Here is a 24814-nt window from a genome sequence, read left to right on the forward strand (position 1 = left end):
AACACCTTCCAAGCAGTATACAGTGAGTTCCACTAACAGGAAGACTGTTTTGAGTGTAGGATCTTCCATGCAGAAAATCAGCATCAATAAAAAAATCCTCCGAGACAAGTTTCTCACCCCTTTATTAAGACAGCTTGCAAGGGTACATGGAATTAAAAAGTAGGGGGGAAGAGAATCAACCATTGGTATTTATTTAGAAAAAAAGTAAAAGTTCTGTTCATTCATACAGAACAGTAGTAGAACAAGGGAAAATGAAAAGTGCCCATCAAACAACAAAATTAAATTTTCACATTTACTCATGCAAGCAGCAGAGGATTTTTATACAGTGGCGATGGGAATGATTACGGTATAGGCTTCCATCGTGGCATGAAAATGACACAGAAGAGCGTCCATGATGAAAATAAATTAAAAAAATTTTTTTTTACAAGAGACGTGTTAAATAATTTAGCAACTATGAATAAAACATTTGCAAGACATACATTTTTTACATCATTGTCAGAACAGTAAACAAGAGAAAAAGACAATAAATTCACTGCAACAAATTAAGGCAACTTATTTGAAAACGGCTGTTATGGTTAAGTGCTATATGCACAGAAAGCTGGCAGAATGTGAGCCTGCAATGGAATCAAAAAGTATTTTTCAATTACAATTTGGTCTTTTAGACTATTCAAAACCAGTTAAAATGCTAACTTTGCCATTACAGGTGGGAAAATACGAAATATTCCCTATTTCTCATTAATGTGAATATTAATATGTACTGTATATTAAAACTTCCCCACCTACAAAACTTTAAAAAATCCTTTTGTAATGATTGAACCTTAAGTTAACAAGCTGTACAGTTACTCAAAACTATTGCTTGAAATGTATTAACAACCAAAACAAAAAATGATAATTTGTTGCGATTACAGAAGAAATTCTGTCCACATTTATTTGTCAGCGTCTTGTGGAGGAGCTTTACCCATAATACATTAGATTTTTTTAAGGAATGTGTTCACAATAAAAACAGTAATAGATGCAGCCAGCAAAGTATTATGTAGATCAAATAACATTATTTGAATGGACATAGCTATGACGATCAACACACAAACTTAGGAACAGCTTTCTGAAATTTTGAAAACAAAGTGACTTAATCCTGTAAAACATATTTTAATTGCAGCCTGTTTTATAAAAAGCCAATTTCATGACGTGCTCTCAGCTTTAATGAACTGTTGATCAGTTATAAGAGAGTTAAGTCCAGGAGGCATAATTACATTTTGATAAATTGTCCGTCTGGTAATTAAAAAAGTAAAATCAGACTTAAAACTGATTGTAAAAACCCATCTAGCCTCTCATGAAGCAACATCATCATGATCTGTTTCCAATGTAGTACTGAACTATGGTTTAGTATAGTGGTGGGTAACCTTTGGCCACTCCCGATGCTGAACTACAACTCCCATCATTCCCTAACCATTGGTCACACTGCTCCAGCAGGTCAAAGGTCAGCCACCTGCGGCTTAGTGCTACTTGAAAGAGAAGAGTACTGGGTTTACACTCCCTTTCCCTGACCTCCAGCACAACTGCAAATTAGCCAGTTCATTCTGGGAAGGGAATGAAGAGTTTTGAAGCATGGTTTATTGAAACAAACCCAACATCAAACCATGGTTTAGGATCCCAGCTTGTTCACAAACCGTTGATTAAATTAACCAGAAATACTCTTCTTGCCCAGAGACACAAAAATTTAAGATTAGTTTAAAACAGAAAGTGGGCATTGTTGGGTTTTAGCCACAGAGATAATGGGGAGGGGGAAGGGGAAAATTTAAAAGCCCACAGCTCACTTCCAACTCTTTAACAAAGCACTAGTTTAGCATTATGCCCCCAAACTGAAGTAGCCCATTAGTTGCTATCAAAACAAAGCAGCAGTGGGTTAAAGTACCATCAATCCACTTTATCCATCACAATGAACAGGTTAAGGAATACTAAATGACTGCCTAAACCAGGCTTCCTCAAACTCAGCCCTCCAGATGTTTTTGGCCCACAACTCCCATGATCCCTAGCTAGCAGGACCAGTGGTCAGGGATGATGGGAATTGTAGTCTCAAAACATCTGGAGGGCCAAGGTTGAGGAAGCCTGGCATGAGACCCGTTATTTTCTACAGTGCTGCCTACCAAAAGCACCCATTTTGAACTTATTTTCATGTTACCATTTCCTGCACAAAAAGGTGCTCTAGAAAGATGGAGCACCTTTGAGACGTTTGTAGAGTTAGGATTTGTGGTCCAATGTACACTTGGCAAACTTTTTGAACGCTGATCAGTTGCACAAATGTCAGAGTTAAATGAATGCTCACAATTTTCCTGACCATTTGTCATGTCTCAAAACATCTTTTTGGAGTGTGGGAGGGAGAGAAATATTGTTAAGTAGACCAAGGAAAATGTTTCCTGCTGCTGTCTTTCTAATCTTACCAAAGTTCGGAATACAGCCATTGCTTTTTGGAATTTGGAAACCTCAAGTCATTGCATTCTAGGCATGAGAAAAATTAAGTGGATTATCACCTCTCAATTAAGGCATCTTGTTTTTCACCTGCTTCCTCAGTCCTGAAGTTTTGCAATGAATGCACTGCTTTTTCCAAGCTTTCCATTAAACCTACAGAAGCATGGAGAAGCAGAGGCCAGTGTTTTCAGCTGTGCATTCCAGCCTTTCCATTTAGCACAGGTAAGCAATCGGATCTTCAGCTCTCTTATCTCCCAAGTTTTATAGTCTTAACTCAGCAAGGTTAACATTTATTATACTGTACTTCATTTGAATTATAATCAAAAGGAGAGTCCCTTTTTAATGGCACAGTGTGTTAAGATTCGCAACCCCTGAATCCTCTCTTCGGAATTACACCCAACAGCCAAACATGGCCTATCAGCAGAAAAGTTCAATTAGAAATATATTTTCACCTACCACCACATTTTAATTTTGTTTACTTAATCTAAATGCATTTAGTTGAGTTTTATTGATATATGCACTATTTACAGAGCATTGATGCATGAATATTTGGGAGATTAAATGAGCCATGTCTGAATCCTTAAGCAATAGAAATTTTAATCTCGGTACAAGCACTTGAAAAATATTCAAAGCCTATCTTAAGGGCTGCTTCACACATCAAAATAGCAGACATCTAAAAATTTAGCATGTAGCTGCTTTTGATTCTGTAATGGGCAAGGTGGCGACCTTCTCCCCAGCCCCATCATATCTCCACCATGCTGTGCACAACTGGCGCCAGGATATGGTATACTTGGGGTAGGGATGAAGATGTGCACCCACTTCACATTAGAGGACTAAATATGCTAAATCCTTAATCCATATTTTCAATAGCAATCCATGAGGCAGCCCAGAGGAATATGTCAAAGAATTTAAAGAACACTGGCTCAGTGGTGTAGCTGGGATTCACACATGCCGCCCGTCAAATACTTAAGGTTTTGTCATTGCAATGGATGTTGGCAATAACGGTTGCCTGAATTCCCCACATGCTGAAAGAAAGGTACAATGTCCACAGCACTTGCAAGTAGTAACAAATCAGGATTTACTCTTATATGATTTAAGCAGCAGTACAATTAGAAGGACGAACGCATTATTAGCCGTAATCTGCTTGATTATAGTGACGCCCAGCAGGGTTGCAGACAATCAACTTCAATGGCACAGAGACAGTGCAGGGCTGGGGAACCTGTGGCCTGCCAGATATTGTTGGACTCTGAACTCCTATCTGTCCCAGCCAGCATGGCCAATGGTCAGGGATGATGGGAGTAGTCCAACATCTGGAGGTTGATGGGTTCGCTACCTTCCAATAGATTCATGTGGCTTATTAGCTACCGCAAAGCAGGACACAAATGGCAAGCAACGAGAAAGGCGATCGGGTCTTTATACTTCCCTCGTGGGTTTAGTGGAATGGTGCTTTTAAAATGTCCATGGCAATACACATAAGGAATGGAAAATATATGGGGTGGAATGCATTGTGCCATTTCGGCTTACCAAACAGAATGATCCCCCCTGGCTGTTCCTGGGGTTCTCCTGATCACCCACAGCACCATTTTTGGGGGTGGAGTGGGGAAAGCCCTGTTGCACAAGCAAAAGCCCATGTGGAGGAGTTCTGCTGATGAGATTCATTAGTTGAATGAATCCTCCCCGTGGCCAATTAATTACCTAGTTTAATGGTTGGGGAAGGAAAGTGCTACAGAATATCTTAATGGAATGGATATTGCATTGTACTATCACTGAACTTGAAAATGATTTGGCTTGTTAATAGACTGTTGCCCTCTGAACAGGATGAAGTTCTCTTATTTTAGTATTATATTGCACCCGGGGCTACACATCACACTGCACCCCAAAGAGCACTGAGGATTACATGATTGAGAAGGTACAGTGAGAAAAATAAGTAAAAAGTGGCCCGCCTGGCTTTACAATTTTTCATTTGATTGACAGGGGCCAATTGTAGAATTGGCACCGTTCTGTGTTAAGAGGACCACAGATAATACCCCAAACCAGAAATATTCTTGTCCAATTTGTTGAGACTCGAGAGAGATTAAGGCACACTTAAAACTAGACTTAAGAGGCAAAATATTCAGAACCCCTCTTCCTTTCCTTAAAGAAATAAGGAAATAGCCTCTTGCTTCACCTAACCAGCATTTTTTCTATCTCCCCAGGTTTTCAGCAGTCCTATGTATTAAGTGCCAACGGTCAGTCTTTTCATTTTGTGCTAAATGAGACCATTTTAGCAACATGAACCATGTATTAATGATGGGGATTTATAACATTTCTAGGGCATATGGTCAAAACACTGGAAGCTTCTATTCCTACAAATTAAAAAGGCAGGGAAAGCATTTTGTTTTAATGTAATAAATGCAGACTTATGTAGCACAGAAACTGCTGATGCTTTTATTTACAGAGTTTCTCTCAAACCTATGATTTTCCTGTAGTGGGATATACCGAGCTGTTTTACTAAGCCATAGTTGATTAGAAACTTTTGCTTTAATATAAATGAGCAGTGCGCTGGTGCACACTCCTCAGACATTTCCACAGAACTCCTCCCCTGCCTCTATACAGCAGAAAAAACAAGCCAGTTGGGCCATTTGAACTAAGGCTCGTGGGTTTGTTTCCTCTAAAACAAACCGTAAGCAGTGTGGAGGAAACAAACCATGAACCCAAAGTTTGATGGACATGACACACCAGACACACCAATGGCATGGAAGCAGGAGAAGAGGAGCACTATGGGAACACTAAACCAGAGTTTGTTTTAAACTCCGATTTAATGTGATGTGTGAACTAGGCCACCACATGTCAAACCGGCTTGCTTCTAGAGCAAAACTCTTGTAATGCACTTGCCTAGGGACTAAAATGGAAGAGTTGTCAGTTGTTTCAGTCATCTTCAGTTCTGAATGGCACTCAATACAGAGCAAGAGGTACTTTAGATGGTTTTCTTACAGTCCAGGATATGTGCTAAAAAATATAAATTGCAACTGAAAGCATACGCTTTAACTGAAACACTTAGGTTAAGACATGAGGCCAAGATATATAATCTTTTAAAGGCAAAGTGTTACTGCCATGTAACCATTTGTGAATTATTTGTTATACTTTTCTTTTTAAAAAAAGATGGGGTCACAATAGTCAAATACAGCATCTCTGTAACAAGAAACTTGGCTCAGTCTGTATTTTCTGTCCAGCATGAGACCAACAAAATATGTATCTCTAGACACTGTTGTGTGCTCTAGAGATCACCAATTTTTAAGTCATAAGACAGGGAAATCACTTTTAGGTCAACACAAGCAACATCAACACTAATTACTGACAACGAGAGCTAAAATGTAGTTAAATGGAATGGAATTTTAAAAATTGAAAAGCCATGCACACTAGATATCTAGAGATACATTTTCCATATGGATATTGCTGTATAAAGTATTGATGTGCCAAAATAATATCAACTCGATCAAGTAAATCAAGCACCAAGCTTGAGTCTAGTCGGAGTGGTAAATTTCCATCTAGAAAACTTCATTCATGGATTGGATATCTGCATATTCCTCGAGATACAATTATGTATTTCTCTGCATAGAAATTTTCTTGTCTGAGATGATTTTTTCTTCTTCTGAGGTCTTATGGTAAGCTTTGCTGCAGCAATCTACAAATATGCCACTATTGTAAACTTTTACAATCAAGTCTGAAACAGCAGACAGTGAAAATATAGGAGTAGCCCCAGTATGTTGAGTTTATTTCAAGGCCACACTGTTGCAGTATCTGGAACCGTTTATCAGAATACAATGAACACTGGACCTTTTGAATTTGTGCAGTACAACCTCTAAAGCTGCCTTAATACTTGAAGCCACAAACTTGCCCTAAATTGACATTTGGGTTAATTTTTCAGTGTTTTTATATAAGCTGAGGAATTGCACAAAAGCCATCCCACCAGAACTGTCAATGTAAGAACTGAAATGCTATCGCTACTTTGATCTCAGTCACACCAGCTGCCAAGTTTTTAATAAAAATTGATGGTTTTGAACTATGGACTTTTTCTATTGGCCATTTTTGAAGCCCTTTAATGTTTGATTGAAAATGCTACGTGGAAGAACGTTCAACACAGGCAGCTATCATTTAACCACCAAATGAACTCGGATACTGCAAAGCTTAACAAAATCTGACCATACAGTTGGTAGCCAAACAAAAGTGTATTTAGTTGTTTAACTCACCTTAAATCAATTGTACAAAGTCTTTGCTGATGTTTTCATTTTTATTTTCTCGAAACCTTAATACTGGAAGTCTGAACACACTGTAATCTCTCTGCACTGATGGAAAAAACTCTTTGCATCAAAGAACTTCATTTTTAGTAGATGGCACTTGGTTGTGGCCCTGGGTCAATTTCTTTTGACCCGATGGGAAATTAACATTCATCACAAGGCTATAAGACTGACACAACTAGATGCAAGCTAATAGCCTGGAGGGGGATTTTTGGAGCAAAATTTGATCAGCGCTGCAGGATTCAGACAGCTAAACTATGAATAATATTCCAATTCTGATTTCTAGGCTCATTTTTCAGAGGCTGTAGTGCATACCGAACTCTCAGCGTGTGTTAGAGGTTGCCTTACACAAGGAAATCACCAGGTGCTTCTGAAAGAAACACCTAGGCTTCAAACTCTGTCTCAGTGAGACAGTCCATCATTCTTACAATTAAAGACATTTACAGCAAGACAGCGGCCCTTTGGTTCCAGTTGATATAAAACAGTGTTGTAATAATGCCAGAAAGGTAGGAAATAATTCAGTTTTGTGATGCTTTGCACTTCAGCTGAAATTTGGCAATCCAAGGAGGGCACCAACTGCTCCAAAGTATCCCTGTATTTAAAAGAAGATTTTTCACAATTCAAGTTTTGACTACCATATTAAAGCTGGCCTTTTTCAAAACAGGCAAAAGTACATGACAAAAATCTCTTGCCTTTTCCTAATGGATACCTGGGCAAATTAGGAAGGAGAAATATATCCACAGTATAGTCAATCTATTGGCAATATTCTGGATAAACTCAATTCTAAACAAGCCTTTGCACTGAGCCCACCTATGTTTTGCTTCCTTCTCTCTCTCGTCACCAGTTTTCCTCCAAAGTTCCTTTTTCAGCCTGTGAATGTCGGCTGGAACATTGCCACACGAACAACTTTCTCAGCTCTGCCCACAAGATACCATTATGGGGCCTGTGCCCAGCATATTGTTTACCTCCCTGCAACTTAAGAGTCAGGAACAAAGGCTAAAAAGGAGGGAAACATACTGTTGAGCATACTTTCTATAGCACTGCATTGAGCTGGATCAGATAGTCTTCTCAAAATTGCCTAAACATCCCTACTCTCCACTGTAGTTTTGGAGCAAATTGTGCATGGGCAAATAAGTCATGGGGGCAGCTTTTTCTGAGAGACTGGTGGTAATTACTGTGGCAAAGAGGTAGCCTGAAAACTGCTAATATTGAAGCTCCAGTGAGGAGAGGAATTGACTGAAAATGCAGTATCTAAGCTGCAAAGGCACTAACTCGTGACTGTCAAGCACAAGTAAGACAGCAATCAAAGATTTATTATTTCTGAAAGATTAACACATGTAGGTACAAGCATGCCATTTACTATTCCAATACTTTCATTAAGGTACTTGTTGGTTTTTCCCAGGTAACTGAAATACTTGGGGGACAATCCAGCAAATCATTTTAAAGCACCAGTAATGTCAATGGAAGAGATTTCAAGCTCTCCCATTGACACCAGTCATGCTTTAAAGTACTCAACTTTGGCTGGATTGCACCCATTAGGCGTATTCAGTTCATTAACCCAAACATAAGTGAATGGAGAAATTAAAAAGAAAAACCCAGGGATGCAACCGTCTGTCCTATTCAGGAACAGTATTTTTCTTTAAAATGTAATCCCGCTTCCCCAAAACATACAATCTCTCTTACCATCCCAACAACTCAGGTGCAAAAAAACAAACAAAAAGTTTCTAGAGCTACACATCTTCCAAATCATGAATGAAGAAAACCATTACAAATAAAGGTTGTCTAGCTCTATATTCCATAGCTGTGGCCATACATACCTCATGTTCTAGGAACAAAGCCTTCAACTGGCCTTTGGACCAGTAATCCAGTGCATATGCCAAAAGCTTCATCGACAACGTATTCACACGTAAAAAGTTACCAACAAAGACAACACGGTTTATCTTCTAAAGAAAAACAACAACAACAGAAATCATGAGTAAGTCCCACTGGGGCTTATTCCCAGTTAAGCGTGAAAATGCTCGTGGAGTCAATTAACAATAAAAAAATTGTATAACTAACATTTAGGTAACATTTAGATACTTTAACCACATTTAAATCCTGGACAGTGTGCAAAGTTATGTGTGCTTCAAAAACCCATAAACTATAAATAAATGCATGCATTAAGCATAGAGTAAATTGCCAGAAAATTGGGGCCAGATATTTCCTTCTGTGAATATATAGCTCAGGGGTCTCCAAGCTTTCCTTGCCTCGGGCCGGTCTCGAGCAATGATAGTGCGGTGGACCGAGGGCAGGGGAGCGTGCGCCCATACACATGCATGCACAAATGCTATTTCCGGTGCTCCTACGACCCAGAAGTGAGTCCCCACGCCACGCCGGTAATAGTGGGCAGCAGTAACGGGTTGGGCGGGCCAGATAAACGAGTCCCTCAGGCCTTATCCGGCCCCCGAGCCGTAGCTTGGTGACCCCTGCTATAGATCCTGCTGGGGGAAAGGCTACTTTCACTAATTTGCCTTCCCCGCTCCTGCAGACCCCCTTTCTGGAAGGCCAGCCCCCTGGATATTTTCAGTAGGGGCAAGGGGTTGCAGGGGAAAATTGGTTAGTTGCCTCCCCCCACCTTCTGTCAGTAAGGGTGGTCTGAAGTGGAACTCCGTTCAGATGGTACAAGTCTGGAACCTGAAGATCACATGAATTCTGACCGCAAGCCCATCCAGTGTAAAGCTCATCAGCACCCACTCCCCCACCTTTTGATGTTAGGTAGGTGGCAACCCAAAAAGGTGGGCTTTCATACAGTTTTGCTTGTGGACTTTTCATTTCCAGGGAGGCTCAGCTAGCACCAAACCTGATGTTCCTCCAGCACAAAGCAAAGACCAGTTTATTTGCCCAAGCCTTCAACATCTCAACTAGATGGTTTTCAATCTGGTATCTCTAATCTTTTTTTTCATAGTATCATAGAGCTGGAAGGGGACCCTGAGGATCATCTAGTCCAACCCAAATATGCACCTGTCCCATACAGGGATCAAACCTGCAACCCTGGCCTTATCAGCAGCACACTCTACTCAACTGAGCTATCCATGGGGGAAAGAAGAACACACAAGATTCACAGAATCACAGAGTTGCTCTCCTCGGCATTTTATATAATTGTTATCAGTGCAACATGGTAGCTATGTAAATGCAAGGGAACAATGGTCAACCAAAGTCATTTCAAGTTGTAAGCAAGGTCCAGGGCTAGCTAATGCATACCATAGCAACAGGCATTGGCAATTTAAACGGGTTGATTTGTATATGCCACTATATTCTTAGTCCTAGATGAGAAGAACAAATTCTTATTTGGCTCAAGCAAGTGTAATGCAATCGAAGCAAGCCACTACTCTGACAGGAGCTGCACATTGTGCCTTCATAGCCCTGTACAATGCTGCTTGATCCATATGCAACAAGGCAGCACTGTAAAGAAGCCGAAGGCAGCAAGCAAGATTCCAGACGAGCAACTGCTCTTCCATATTTCCACAAGTTTGCATCTGAAACAGATGGGATGTTTCAGACAGCAGCAAAGATAGAAGTGTGTTCTCCAAAACAAACAAACAAAACTCATTAAGGTACAGATTTTATTATAAAAATAAAAGCTTATAAAAAAAATGTTTAAAGACCTGAAGACTTTTGATTTAACTAGTGCTTCTCAACTTAAATCTCCAGACAGAGAGAAAAAGGCAGATCCTGAACAGCCACCTCTGATTTGTGAGAGAAAGAACCTGTTAGTTCCCACACTATTCCAATCTGGATTTTAAATGCATTGCAGCCTCTGCTGTTCCTTCCCAGCAAAGCTTACCTCATTTACAGCACACATCCGTGCTATAGATCCGATATTATTGGTGATAGTAACCAGTGTAGCTCTAGCCAGGTCTTCCTTACTAACAGATTCCCGCTTTTCCTTGTAGATCATATTCCCAAAGCTAGTAATAAGAGAGATGCCATAACGTCAGATAACTTTCTGTGAAGAATATAATTTCTATGCTGGTCTTTCTTTCACTTAGGGCACAGATCTCTAGCTGGGGCTGGTAAGTGTGGAAACATGGCCAATAACATACAACTGTGCCTGCGGACTGCCCAAGGCCCAGAAGAACCTAGGCAGACTTTCACTGCTCCAAGAGTTGAAGGACTCGGGTCAAACTGCAAGGAAAGAGCAACAGCTTTGAAGTTTGAGGCCAAGTCCAACTGCATTGTGTTAGCAGACACCACTTTCCATTTCGATGGCTTGAGGTTGGCAGATTTGCTTTTAGACTAGCTACCTAACAGGAAAAGCCTCATGTGTAATTAGAACAAAGACTTGCAGAGGGAGACACAACTGCCTAGTTTAATCCTTTGTTATTATGCAGGCATGGGCCGTGTTTTGGAAGATCATGCACTACAGGCATGGACCATATGGGTGTCTTAAATTGGTTTTGTTGCATCAATGTACCTAGGCTAAATTTTAAGTGTCAATACTTTAAGCCAACTAAACCACTGGAGGTGGGGCAGGGAAGCCCTGTTCCCCATGTGGCAAATACTAACTTGGATACAATTTGTGTTTCCTCTAAGGTATCTGTAAACAAATACGTAAATACATCACATTTTTAAATTCCTTATTAGGTGTTCTAATTAAAAATCATTGGGTTGTAGCCAATTAAGTTCTACTTAATTAAATCAATGGTCCTAAGTTAGTCATGTCAGCTGATTTCAGCGTATGACTAACATTGGAACAACCCATTTTTTCATAGGCCTCTTAAATCCAGCATTTTTTATGGTGCTGTGTATTCTCCTACAACACCTACCTAGATGCCACTGCCCACCCTGGCAAGCCAAACCGTTCATAATCTCCTCCATAAATATCCCGGACTAGCTTGTCGGCATGTGTACTTTCCCCTTTAGATGCCATTTCTAGAGCTTCTTCGAAACTTTCACATCCAGTCAGCAAGCTGCACAAGCCAAGAAAGGTCCCACCACCTAGACTGGTGTGGAAAAAAAGAAAACACATTGGATTGTAAATTGCATTTTTAAAATTGACAATTTTAATTCTAGACATCTTACCTGTGCAACCCAGGAAATAAATTGAATAAGCTCAACTGACTACAGGCTACATAAGGGCTTAGGTTTATAGTTTAAAGGTAAAGGGACCCCTGACCATTAGGTCCAGTTGCGGATGACTCTGGGGTTGCGGCGCTCATCTCGCTTTACTGGCTGAGGGAGCCGGCGTACAGCTTCCAGGTCATGTGGCCAGCATGACAAAGCCGCTTCTGGCGAACCAGAGCAGCGCATGGAAACGCCGTTTACCTTCCCGCCAGAGTGGTACCTATTTATCTACTTGCACTTTGACATGCTTTCGAACTGCTAGGTTGGCAGGAGCAGGGACCAAACGGGAGCTCAACCCATCATGGGGATTTGAACCACTGACCTTCTGATCGGCAAGCCCTAGGCTCTGTGGTTTAGACCACAGAACCACCCGTGTCCCTAGGTTTATATTTTACAATTAGGCAAAACACATTCCTAGTGAACAAAGAATAATAAGCTGTTCATTTTAGTTGTTGCCCACCATATCATGAAAGTCCTTGGTGGGCAGTATTAAAAAATCAGGAACAGCAACACCAACCAAAACAATTACTATGGAACCCAACTCAAGCATTTATCTTTTGAGGTGCCTCTCCCAGCCAAGGAAGCTGAAATGGTGTTTAGGGTAAACACAAATATCCTGTCGACTAGGACTAAGTTATTGTAATTGTGTCTGTAACAAGAGCCACAGCAGCTGGATAGTCCTAATAAAAACAGAATAAATCTTCCCAAATCCTGGTATTTTCTTTCTTTCTTTTAAAAAAATATTCCTTTTTTTTACCAAGCTGCCTATAACATAATAAATAATGTTAAAGTTATTTTGTGAAAATGGTTAACAAAAAAATGAAAATGTAACTCTAAAAAAGAATTCACACTGCTCTTAAGACAGGAAAGCTGAACACACTGCAAAACAGAAATATACTTCTGAATGGCAATTTCTTCAATGATGTGTATGCATTTGAAAGAGACCCATGAACACAGATTTGTCATTTTATCTAATAGCTTGTTCTGGCATATCTACCTTGTTCCGGTTACTCTCTTATAGTTGTCTCTGGAATGGACAGCTAAAATACTGACTCCTGAACCAATGTTTACAACCAGCAACGGGTATGGATCATCCAGGTTAAAAGGCATCTTTTGGCATCTTTCAGGTTCTGATGCGTTTTCAAAATAGTAGCACTCTGCCTGGCCATTAAAACTGACAGAATCTATGTACAGCAAGCCTTTCACAAGGCAGTCAAGTTCATCCAGTTTGTGCAGCTGGAGGTCTCCAATCTGTAAAATTGCAAGAGAGACATTGTTATGGCTTCTTCTCATCACAAAATGATATCAGCTTAGGTCAAATTCACTCATATGCAGTTCTAGTTACAGGTAGCCGTGTTGGTCTGCTGTAGTCAAAACAAAATAAAAAAATTCCTTCCAGTAGCACCTTAGAGACCAACTAAATTGTCATTGGTATGAGCCTCCGTGCTCATATGCAGGTTTTAAAAGACTAGTTGTATACAAGCAGATGAATTAGTTATTGTGTCTTTAGAATGATAATTTATACTAGCGCAGGGGTGTCAAACTCAAATTCATCGGGGGCCGCATCAGCAGTTTGCTCACCCTCAAAGGGCCGGTTGTATCTGTAGGACTATGTGTCCACTCTTTATTATTATAAATTATTGTCACTGCATTCAATTATTACTGTTTTTTGTAATAATGTAAGTAATAACTAGCTCTGAAAGCAAAAACATAGTCAGAATAATGGCAAGTAGGTATTCAAATGTACAATTATTGTACAATTTATTGAAAAATGATTTTTGGTAACAGAGAGTGATTTTTTAAAAAAACATACAAATATTGCCAAACACTGTTTATTACACATATGGCAAACACAAGGCATTAACTTTTTTAAAAAACTTTTCTGACTAGATTTTACTTGCTTGCGGGGTTCTTCTCTCCTCTTTTATAATGGGCTAATTCTTGTTTTGTTTTTGGAACCGAGAGGAAATGCCTCTTAGACAGATGGCCTCCTCCGGCTCCCTCCCTTCTTGGGTTAGAATGGAAAAGGTGGGGGAGGACTGCAGCTGACAAATATTATCCCTCCTTGCCATCGATCGGAGAGTGTATAGATGTGAGATCTTGAGGCCGGCTGCAAAGCGGCTGCTCCCCCGTTGTCTCCTAGCTCTCTCGCTCTCCCCCTCAGAGGCTCCCGGTTTGTCCTCCTCCCCTCCCTCCCTCCCTCCTTCTCTCCCTCTCTCCCTCCCTCCCTCCCGCCTTCTTTCCATCCATCCCCGCTTGTTCTCCTCCCCTTTCCCTCTCTTTAAAATTGATTTCAAGGCGCTGCCAGCCCGAGAGCAGCTGTTGAGCTCTCCAGAGGGAAAGTGAGCGCTCGCTTCCCTGTCAATAGCCTCCCCGCTTCTCAAACAGAAAACAATCCTCCGTGAGCTGAAACTGCCCGACCAGCCATCCCTCTCTGGTGCCAGCAGAGATCTCTTTCCCCGTTCCCAGCTCCTCAAGCCCCTTCCTTTGCATCAGCCTGCAACTCCAGCCTTGCCACCTAGCCAGACTTCTCTCGAAAGCAGCGGAAGAAAGACAGCGGGTGAATGAGCTGATGGTACCCAGCAGCCCAAGGGTTAATCTGCCCGGGTGGGCTCCGGCTGCTTCTGAGAGCCTCCCTCCCTCCCTCCCTGCGTCTCCAGCGGCCACTAACCTTGCTCAATGGCTCAGGAAACGATCCACTCTTGCCGCCGCCATTCATTTCAGGGGGCTTTGCAGGGCGAACTCCCATGGAAATGAATGGCGCTTGCGCAGTAGGGTCGATATCTCTCTCTCTCTCTCTCTCTCTCTCTCTCTCTCTCTGTTCAGCTGGGGGGGGGGTCCAGCAGGCTCACGCGGCGGCGGTCTCAGTGGCTCAGGAGCTCTTCGGGCAGTGCAAACACGATGGCTGCCCTCAGGAGCTCCGTGGCGCGCGCCGTGATGCCTCGCCGGAAGCCCAGCAAAGAGAAATTCTCCCGCTGCAGCTGGACTCCGCCCCCCTGAGCCCTATTGGCTGGCAGAGGGTATGATGCGGCGGCGGGGAGGGGCTGGTGCAGGGGGCCAACTACGCCCCCCTGCAGACGCGGGAGTCGGCCCCAGGCAGCACAGGGCGGCGGTGGCGGCAGCGGGCGGCGGGCGGGCTGCTCAGCGCCCCCTGCATTCTGGCGCTCTAGGCCACATGACGAGGTCTCGCGGGCCGCATGGCGAGGTCTCGCGGGCCACATTTGGCCCGCGGGCCTTGGGTCTGACACCCGTGTACTAGCATTTCCAAAATAATCAAGCCAGTAAGTACTGTAGTAAGAAACCTACGAAACTCCTAGACCAGGGGTCCCCAGACTACGGCCCCCGGGCCGGATGCGGCCCAATTGGCCTCCCAATCCGGCCCGCGACGACCCCCGCCGCCCGCCGCCGCCACCCGCTCTTACGGCGCGCGGCGGCGGTCTTCAAAATCGGCAAAAAATCGCCGAAAATCCTTTGTGCGCATGCGTATGGGCCTCTCCCGACCCAGAAGATGTCATTTCCGATGCACTTCCGGGTTGGGGGAGGCACATACGCATGCGCACAAGCGATTTTCGGTGATTTTTCCCCGACCGTGTGCGCATGCGCACGGGCGCGCACTCCCCCGCCCTCCGGCCCGCTGCGCGCGCACTCCCCTGCCCTCCGGCCCACCACGCGGTCGGCGCGGCGGGCACCGGCCCAAAGCCCGGTAAGTCTGGCGACCCCTGTCCTAGACTTTCATCAGCTTCTCTATTTCTGGCATATACATTAACAGTAGTTTTCATTTCCTGTGAATATTTTAAAACAGCTAGTGTATGAAAATTAGCTTCTCACAAACACTTTTTCTCTCTTTTGTCACATTTTTTAAAAATCCAAATCAGAGGATGAAGCTTTGTAAATTAAGAAAATGCAAGGCCCACACAACTCTTTTGCAGGCTATATGCACTCAATTTCTACCTGCAGACCATTTTTGACAACACTTTAAATAAAACTTTAAAAGGTAAAGGGACCCCTGACCATTAGGTCCAGTCGTGACCGACTCTGGGGTTGCGCGCTCATCTCGCATTATTGGCTGAGGGAGCCGGCGTATAGCTTCCAGGTCATGTGGCCAGCATGACAAAGCCGCTTCTGGCAAACCAGAGCAGCACATGGAAACGCCATTTACCTTCCCGTTTACCTTCCCGTTTACCTTCCTATTTAACTACTTGCATTTTTTGATGTGCTTTCGAACTGCTAGGTTGGCAGGAGCTGGGACCAAGCAACGGGAGCTCACCCCGTCACAGGGATTCGAACCGCCGACCTTCTGATCAGCAAGCCCTAGGCTCAGTGGTTTAGCCCACAGCGACTCGGCTAACTCCACCTACACTCACAGTCAAAAGACTGGATGGGAAAGGAAGTCATCATACACACACTATTTATTCCAGAACTACCCAGGAAAGGACTGACCTTAATCCTTTTATAAAATGGTAGTCATTGTTCTTAAAGGGTTAATGACTGCAGACAGAAGTAGGCAACTCATGACAATAGACAAGACATAGCAAGGAAGTGTGGCCCACATATTACATGCCCCCAGGACTGAAAAAAGTCCCAAGTAGGCAAAACATTTCTGGTTGTTTTCCAACCCTGCATATAAAAATTGGGTTCTGGGGGCTCCTATCAAAGGAAAATGAGAGAAGAATGCTAACTGCCAACAGTGCAAAGGCTAAAAATCTCTGTGCTCAATTTTTGTCCATGATATAGCACAACTTTCTGGTCTACATCAGAGGAAGAGGAGCTTGTTAGTCACCGATTCTGAATTAATGCCATTATTAATGCAGTTATGAGGAGGGGAAAGGATTATTTTGAAAGCAGATGCAGAGGCAGGACAAAAATTGTTTCCCTGCATATTGTCATTGCCATGCATGCAAAGATCTTGCACAAACGGGTCCAAAGTACTAATTCAGAAGTATCCTGACCCATCAGATCTTTGCCTATGATAGCAAAGGCAATGCTTTCAAAGACTTATTACTTAATCACCACAGACTATAATGTACTTCAAGAACAGATTATGTAACAGAGGATGCAACAGAACTACCTACTGTGCGAAAATCTTCTTCAAACTTATAGGCACCACCGCCAGTGGCACAGAGCACCGTATGCAGCGTTGAGAAGTTTTTGCTTCTTCCCATTTGAATAAAAGTAGGCAGATCATGGGTTGGGAATCGGATAAAGTGCAAGTTTCCCTTTCGCCCAAAAAGTATCAAGTCCTTGAGTTCAAGGTGGACATCCCGAATACCAGTGGACCCATAGGCTACATTTGATGTCAAATATCTGCGAATACTTTTCAAGCTTTCAACTTCTTCCTGCTCTTCTTCTGCAGTGATATCGATAGGTTCAAAATATGCAAGTTTCACGAGGGTTCCTCCAATGTCCATTCCAAACCATGGGAAAGCTGTGGTGAAACAAAGTTATTTGTTAGAGAATCATATGCATATGAAAATTGAGAATGAACATCTTCTCGGTTGCCAGCACCTTAACAGTCTCTCTTCTGTCTTTCTAAGCAATTAGCAAAAACTGCTTGACATCATAATAAATGTGGAACAGGTCACTCCTAGGTATCCTCATTTGTTAGCACATTTGAGCCAGTAATGATAAACCAACTGCATACAGTACTACAAACTACTGAAAAGCTAATCACAATCCAAACATGGATTTCTTAAAAAGTGAATTATACCACTTGGAAAGTAGACATTTCCAGATGGGTTTTGAAAAACACTCTTTTCAACTAAATAAGAAGACCTTGCTCTTAACTTTACTATGTAGTAAACAGAAATGTGAATTCTTTATAAGGACTAGCCGGGGGGGGGGACGACTTCTAAGAGCAGCAGTATCCATAAGATTAAATGATCTGCTGCTCTGTCAATCCAAACATTTATACCTAGGTCCCTGAAAAACCACTATTTTCAATCCTACACACACTTACTTGGAAGTAAGTCCCATTGAACTCAGTGGGCTTCCTTCTGAGAACAGTTATGTAAATATGCAATTTAATATATTTCCCTATATTGTACAGTCGTACCTCGGTTTACGAACCGCTCGGGTTGCGAACAGTTCAGGTTACGAACTCCGCAAACCCGGAAGTGTTTTCGGCGCGCTTTGCGCATAAATGGCGCTCGGTTTGCGACCTTTTTGGGTTACGAACTGTGATCCGGAAGGATCGTGTTCGTAACCAGATGTACTACTGTATAGGCTTAACCATTACTTCAACATACTTCCCACTTGGAAGATTTTTCAGAAACTTGTTAGGTAGCTTCTTCCTCACCTTGCAATTATAAAACTGCAATCCCTGCTCCCTTAAAGTACTTGGACATAAGCAACTTGTTTATAACTCTTCAGCACTGGATAATAAAAGATTGACTAAGGACATCCAGTAATCTTTGAACCTTGATTGTTCCTGACAACAGGATAACTATAATTTTTAGCCATAAAGATGAACGCTCACATTTACTTGTGGTTAGTTATTAAGTCCACATGAATGTGTTGTGGGTGGGCAATATCTTTGTATAAAATAGCTGCTTATGAGACCTGAAGGTATACCTTGGTTTTCTTCAGAACAGCAGTGGGGAAGCTGCGGTAGCAGTTTCCTCACAAAGGTTGCGCTACAGATGCCAATAATGTATGAAACTCTTCTTTGCAAAAGACTTTTGTACTAGATTTATCATGGGTCAAGACCTCATGACGCTCAATTTAGGGCTGACTGGTATTGAGTCTTCTTTAGCATTCTCCCCACTGTCATCAATGAAGCAATTCAGGAAGTTCAGTCCATATACAGGAAAAAAATTTTTATGAAACACAGCACATTCATGCAGCAAAGCAGAAAAAGGAAATTTCAACATGTCAGTGTTTACAGACTATGACTTGCACCCACTGTAACTCTAAGTAGCCATCTCCCACTCTTCTCGCTCCAAACAGCCCTTACATCTGTTCTGGGGGTTCCACCAATGCTCCAGAATAGATCTGGGGAGGGCAGGGGCACAGAGAAGAGGGAAAGTCCCCCTGCGCAAGTGTAAATCCTTATGCTGTTGTGACAGTTACTTAGTGCCACATTGGATATAAGCCTATGAGTTGTAGCCAATTTAATTGTACTCAAGAAATAAATAAATGAAATAAATGGGCCTAAGTTAGTCAGGGTCCTTAAATTCAATGGGTCTAACTCTTGAGAATGACCAAACACATGGGTTGTATTCTAGGGCGGCATTATCAGAAACAGCCAGTATCCCTGCTACTTATGGTAGCTCTCTGCATCATTACCCTATTGTTCTGGAGTATTCCCCAACCCACACAAACAGGTTTTCAGGGCGAGTAGGAGAACTGTTGAAATTCAGGTTTCCAGACCTACCCAAGCAGAAGAGGTGCCACATTTGGCATATATTGCCACTAGAGAGAAGTGGGTTTTATCGAATGCTGACATTGCCTAATGTCACCATTAGATACAACCCACTGCTTCATAGTGAGCAAAAACGTCAGCTACTGGAAAGTAGCACCTGCAAATCTGGTGGAACCAGAAATTATTTCTGTCATGCAGCTGTGCTTACAGGAATATGAGCATAGGCTAAATTTGAAGAATACAACTTCATATGTAACATTTGGTGATTATTTCTACATATGCAACGTGCATAATAACCAGGCAAGTGCTAAGCAGTGGTTAAGTCTTTTGAGACAAGGATTATGAATCTAGACAAATGTTACAGGAAATGTAGTAAAATCTTCACTGGCAACTCAGACATGGCTGCCTGATGTTAGATTACTTGAGTGGCAATCCTAACCATACTTACTAGGCAGCAAGAGTCACTAAACTAAATGGGACATGTACAGAATTGAGCTATCTGCCAGGTACATGACTGCACTTAAATAAACGGCGTTTCCGTGCACTCTGGCTTCCGTCATGGTGTTCCGTTGTGCCAGAAGCTGTTTAGTCATGCTGGCCACATGACTTGGAAAGCTTCTGTTGACAAACACCAGCTCCCTTGGCCTGAAGTGAGATGAGCACTGCACCCCATAGTCACCTTTGACAGGACTTAACTGTCCAGGGGTCTTTTACCTTATCTTTTTTTTTTTAACCTTGCCTGTGCTTAAATAATTTACCAGGCAGGAAATGTATGCTTACAGAAATAAAATTAAGTTCAAGATGCATTCCTATAAATGAATTTAAATTAATTGTTCTTGTTGTTCTTATTAAACATTTGATGTGTCATGTTGCTTACTTTGGAGCAGTCCCCTCAGCTTTTGTTACAACACTCAGAATGCAGGAAAGTGTTTTTTGTAAACCTAACTATGTTCACATATAACCATGAACAAAAGTATGAGCTGCTTACCAGAGGTCTATAAATCTGCTGGAAAGCATTTTATGAGTAGAGTAATAGCCAAAAGGAAGAGAAAGAGTGAGTGACAATTAACATTTAACCTCCCTTTTGTGCAAAGTCACCATGGCAGTTCGCACTTTCTTGGAGCTTTTTTTTATTCATTAATGTGACACTGGACATTTAAGTTAGAAACAAACATTGTATAAGCTCAGTTAGCAAAGGAAAAAAACAAAAGAATAAGATTTGTACTGTATAAGAAAGCTCTTGGAACTATTTAGGAGTCTGCTTCTATTAAGTTTACTGGATACAATTTCCCATTTTATTAAGTTGTTCAGTTTAAATTCCAGACTCCTACAGTATTTTCCTTCCAGGATCAAAGGGCAAGAGGCATATGCCACATCTGCAAGAATTTTGCAAGACTATCTTTTATTTTGATAATGTTTATAGTTGACTATCTCCTATATATTATTATAAAACACTGGTAAATGCTAACAATCACATGTTCCTAAAATGTAATTTCTTATACATCTCTCATGCCACTATTTAAAAAACAGCAGTCTCTCAGAAAACATGTATCAAAATTAAAAGGAACCAATTGCCTACTCTTGGGGCCCTACTGCACATGCCATTCAGGGCAAAAGGTAAAAAAGGGTAGGTGGGTAAAACACTCCTTTGTTAACCTAAGTCCAGCGTGGCTTTAAGAGAATTTAATTGCTTGTTAGACCGCAGTCCTATGTATCCTTATGTCAGGAGTAACACAAATTAGAACAAGTGGGACTAACACAAATTAGAACAAGTGGGACTTACTTCCAAGAATGCATGTGTGTGACTGAGCAGCTTATTTGTTGTTGTTGTTGTTTTTAAGTGTTCCCCAAAGTCTGTCACAGTATAACTTAAACAAGAATGCTCAATATGCTAATAACTGCACAGGAACTTAATCCTAGCTTCTACTGCAGGCTTCCTCAACCTCGGACCTCCAGATGTTTACGACCTATAACTCCCATGATCCCTAGCTAACAGAACCAGTGGTCAGGGATGATGGGAATTGTAGTCTCAAAACATCTGGAGGGCTGAGGTTAAGAAAGCCTGTTCTACTGCGGTCACTGAGAAGATTTGTGTTATTAAAGTTCCCTATAGAAGGGACGCAGGTGGCGCTGTAGTCTAAACCACAGAGCCTAGGGCTTGCTGATCAGAAGGTCGCTGGTTCAAATTCCCGCGACGGGGTGAGCTCCCGTTGTTTGGTCCCTGCTCCTGCCCATCTAGCAGTTCGAAAGCAGGTAAAAGTGCAAGTAGATAAATAGGTACCGCTCCGGCAGGAAGGTAAACGGCGTTTCCATGCACTGCTCTGGTTTGCTGGCCACATGACCGGGAAGCTGTACACCAGCTCCCTCGGCCAGTAAAGCAAAATGAGCACCGCAATCCCAGAGTCGTCCGCAACTGGACCTAATGGTCAGGGGTCCCTTTACCTTTAGAGGACTATATGAAATAATACATTAAGCAACTAAAATCATTCACAATATTTTAAGAAATCTATGAAAAAATCGGTTTCCAATTTTCACAATCACACACCCATTGAAAGCATGTAAACTTTAATTTACATGAAGGGCAACTGGCTGTAGAAAGGGGAGAAAAAAGAAGCAGGGATATCATCAGCTCTGCTGAAAAGCCAATCCTATCAGCCTCCTCCTTTCATCACTTGACACCAGCCATTTCCTCAGGCTGCAACAGAGGGAGAGAATGAAAGCAGGGCCACTCCAGGGCCTTTCTTGAGACCAGGAACTTTTGGCTCCTCTTCCTGTACTCTTACCATTCCAGCTGACAGAACTTTGGAACTAGTGCCTGAGGTGGCTTTCTTTCCTCTTCCCTGCCAATCACTTTTGTAACATGTACTTTAAATTGTAAGCCTGAGGGCAGAGTATTGATATTTGGAAATCTCTTAGGCAGAAGAGGGGGGAAATGTATCAAATAAATATGTAGCAGTTCAAACATCATATATTTTAAAGAGAACTACTGTAGGGAAAGTATGACAAAAGCATACAGGTCAAACACAGCATGATCATATACAGACCCAATTCACTGGAACACTATGTGATGGCAGTTTCCTAGCATACACACACACCATGTGAACACAAAACAAAACAGAAATGTGTGCAGGTATCAGACAGGAGAACCTGCACATCATTTCCACATTTTGATAGACTGGAGTGTTTCCTACAGAGAAAATGCATAATGTGTAAAAGTGGTGCGGACACAGCGATCCCTTACCACTCACTGAAACCAGTTAAGTTTTTAACAATAAAGGAAAAGCAAACTTCACCGCATTAGCTCCCCCCCTCCATGGCAACATCTGGAAATCTCAACCCAAGCATGTGCCCCTGGCTACCAAAACACCACAGATTCAAAACCCAAACACCGACTTGGCTTATTTTGTAGGAAGTGAGATAACGCCAAGCAAAACGGCGTGGCTCTTCCCCTCCTGGTTAATCCCCATGTTTGACCACCCTCGGGTTTTCGTTTTAAAAAGCGAACCTACAGGTAACAACAACCTGCTCAAGCCCCAGAGGAGAGAAGGGAAGGAGGGGTTGGCAGGAAGAGGAAAATCTTACACGGCTTCTTGGCATCCTTGATCTTCATGACTCCGCCGCGGCGCTCCCGGCGGCGGTACCTCCGCTCGAGCCCCGTCGCTGGCTTCCCGTGGCTTGGGTGATGCCCCCGGAGGAAGAGGAGAGGGTGGTGGGGCTGGCGGCGGCGGCGGCAGGGCTGGCGGTGGGCGGCTCGATGTTACGCTCTCTGGGGAGAGGTGGGGAGAGGCGAGTGCGCGCGCCGGCCTGACAGCAGGCGCTACAAGGGCGGGGAGGGGAAGGCGAGGGAGGAGGAGGAGGCCGACGCTCGCTCGGCTGAGGGGAACCGGGGGGAGGCCAGGCGGGGCCGGTGGGGTTGTTAACGCCCTTCCCGCGAGCGTCTCATGGGGCTGAGCTGCCGCTGGGTGGCCCCACAGGGAGAAAGAGGAGGCGGGACCCGCCGCCGCCGCGCCAGCCCCACCCACACACTCGGCACCACCGCCAGTTCACCGGCCGCCGCCGCCGCCCTCCCCCCCTCCTCCTCCCCCTCTTCACTAGACGCCCGCTAACATAAAACAACGGCCGGCCGCCAGGCGGTGGGTGGGGCTGGGGGTCCGGAGGCTCCGGAGAGGGCCGCGCTGACGATGCCGCAACGCCTCCCGCCTCCTCTTCCTCCTCCCTCTCCCTCCACCCGAGGCACGGGACCCGCGCAAGGGCAGCTGGGAAAGGAGGAGGCGGGGTCGGTTGCTCCGAACTCCGCCGGCCTACGCCTCCCAGAGCGCACCGCGAGGTCCCTCCCGCTCCTGGGCCACTCTGAACTCGCTAAGCATGCCGGGAGCATTCGTAGTTCCGAGAGTCGGAAAGGGAGGCCATCTTCGCGCGGAGGCTTTTTTCACCACAGCGTAAAGCGGCATCGGTGGAACGCTCCCGACAACCCCCACCCTTCGCTTTTACCTTCGCCGCAAGAAACACGCCACTCACCCCACAGCGAACCAGCCAATGGCAAGCGAGGATTTCCCTACTCCACCTCCACTCGCCTCTAGGTGTGATTCTGTTGGCGGAAAGCGCCTCCTAGTGGTCACGCTTGATAGGCGGCGGGTGGCGGCGGCACGCATTCGCGGGGCGGGGCTGGTGGTGAAAATGAGTTTATTCTTTCCGGGAGGATAATAAAGTAAAAGTCGGTTGAAATAAAAAGGGTCTTCTTCGTTTGCATGATTTATTCTTCTTTTGCAATGGATGCCTCCTAAGCTACGATCAAACGTACCGCGTGATCCTCTGAATACCAGTGTTCTGAATTCACGTGCAGTAGGGAGGATGCTGTTGCGCTCGTGTTGTGCTATCTTGGGCTTCGCATGAGCCCAGACAGATCGGAATGAAGATCCTTCTACTCAGAGTCCAGCGCCCTGTTTCCAATAGCCAGACAGGACACCCCCAGATAGGACGCGAGGGCAATATCGCTCCCCTGCCTGTGATCTTCAGCATTTGGGCATTCACAGATCCTTGTGATTTTGAAATCAGAATCCACCTCGCACCTATAGCCTAAAACCCATGTCACGTCTGCACTCGTGGGCTGAAGAGATTGCAGGGGGAAGTATGCTGGAGTTGACATACCTGCACAGTTAATTTGTTATAGCTGTGGTTTTTATGTTCCAAAGCCAATGCTCAGTTAACCTACCTATGTTCAGAGCCGTCTTTCCCATAGGGCTTAGTGGTGCGTTGCACCAGGACGCCGGCCTCTTAGGGGTGCCCCAGCAAGTGGGGGAGCTGTGCGGCTTTGCTGGCGGCCTCCCCTTTCCCTGCACGCCCACCAGCTGCGCCCCGCCAACCATAAGGCTGGCGGGTGTACCGCTTCCCTCCCAAGCCTCTGGAGGAGAGCGATCCCCGCAGGCGCTTAGGATGGAAGCTGCGCCCCGGCAACCATATGGTTGGCAGGCGCACAGCTTCCATCCCAAGACTCTGCGGGGATCGCTCTCCTCTCATGGAGGCTTGGGAGGGGCGCAACTTCACTCCCAAGCCTCTGCGGGGATCACTCTCCCGCAGTGGCATGGGGGAGAGTTGCGCCCCTGATGGC

At 43.8% G+C, this 24814-nt stretch overlaps 1 protein-coding gene across 1 annotated transcript; it reads right to left on the reverse strand.

Moving 5' to 3' along the window:
- Nucleotides 1–105: 105 nt before the first annotated feature.
- Nucleotides 106–23931, reverse strand: LOC118080927 (pantothenate kinase 3). Its single transcript, XM_035106963.3, has 7 exons — nt 22789–23931; nt 16919–17271; nt 12844–13097; nt 11549–11725; nt 10567–10690; nt 8561–8686; nt 106–7335 (listed from the first exon to the last, which is right to left on the reverse strand). Exons 1-7 carry the CDS (start codon nt 22814–22816, stop codon nt 7285–7287), a joined length of 1113 nt encoding a protein of 370 aa, XP_034962854.1. The 5' UTR covers nt 22817–23931; the 3' UTR covers nt 106–7284.
- Nucleotides 23932–24814: the final 883 nt, after the last annotated feature.

This window comes from Zootoca vivipara, chromosome 2 (genome assembly GCF_965207765.1).
Source record: "Zootoca vivipara chromosome 2, rZooViv2.hap1.1, whole genome shotgun sequence".
NCBI lineage: Eukaryota > Metazoa > Chordata > Lepidosauria > Squamata > Lacertidae > Zootoca > Zootoca vivipara.

Bases quoted from the DNA above. Each gene is read 5' to 3' on its own strand.
- LOC118080927 (XM_035106963.3), bottom strand. From the start codon at position 22,816: ATGAAGATCAAGGATGCCAAGAAGCCGT. The intron at 11,726-12,843 runs GTAGATATGCCA...TTTCCACACCAG, and splicing joins AAGAGAGTAACCGGAACAAG to TCTAGGTGGTGGGACCTTTC. The intron at 7,336-8,560 runs GTATGTATGGCC...TTTTAAATACAG, and splicing joins CTTTGTTCCTAGAACATGAG to GGATACTTTGGAGCAGTTGG.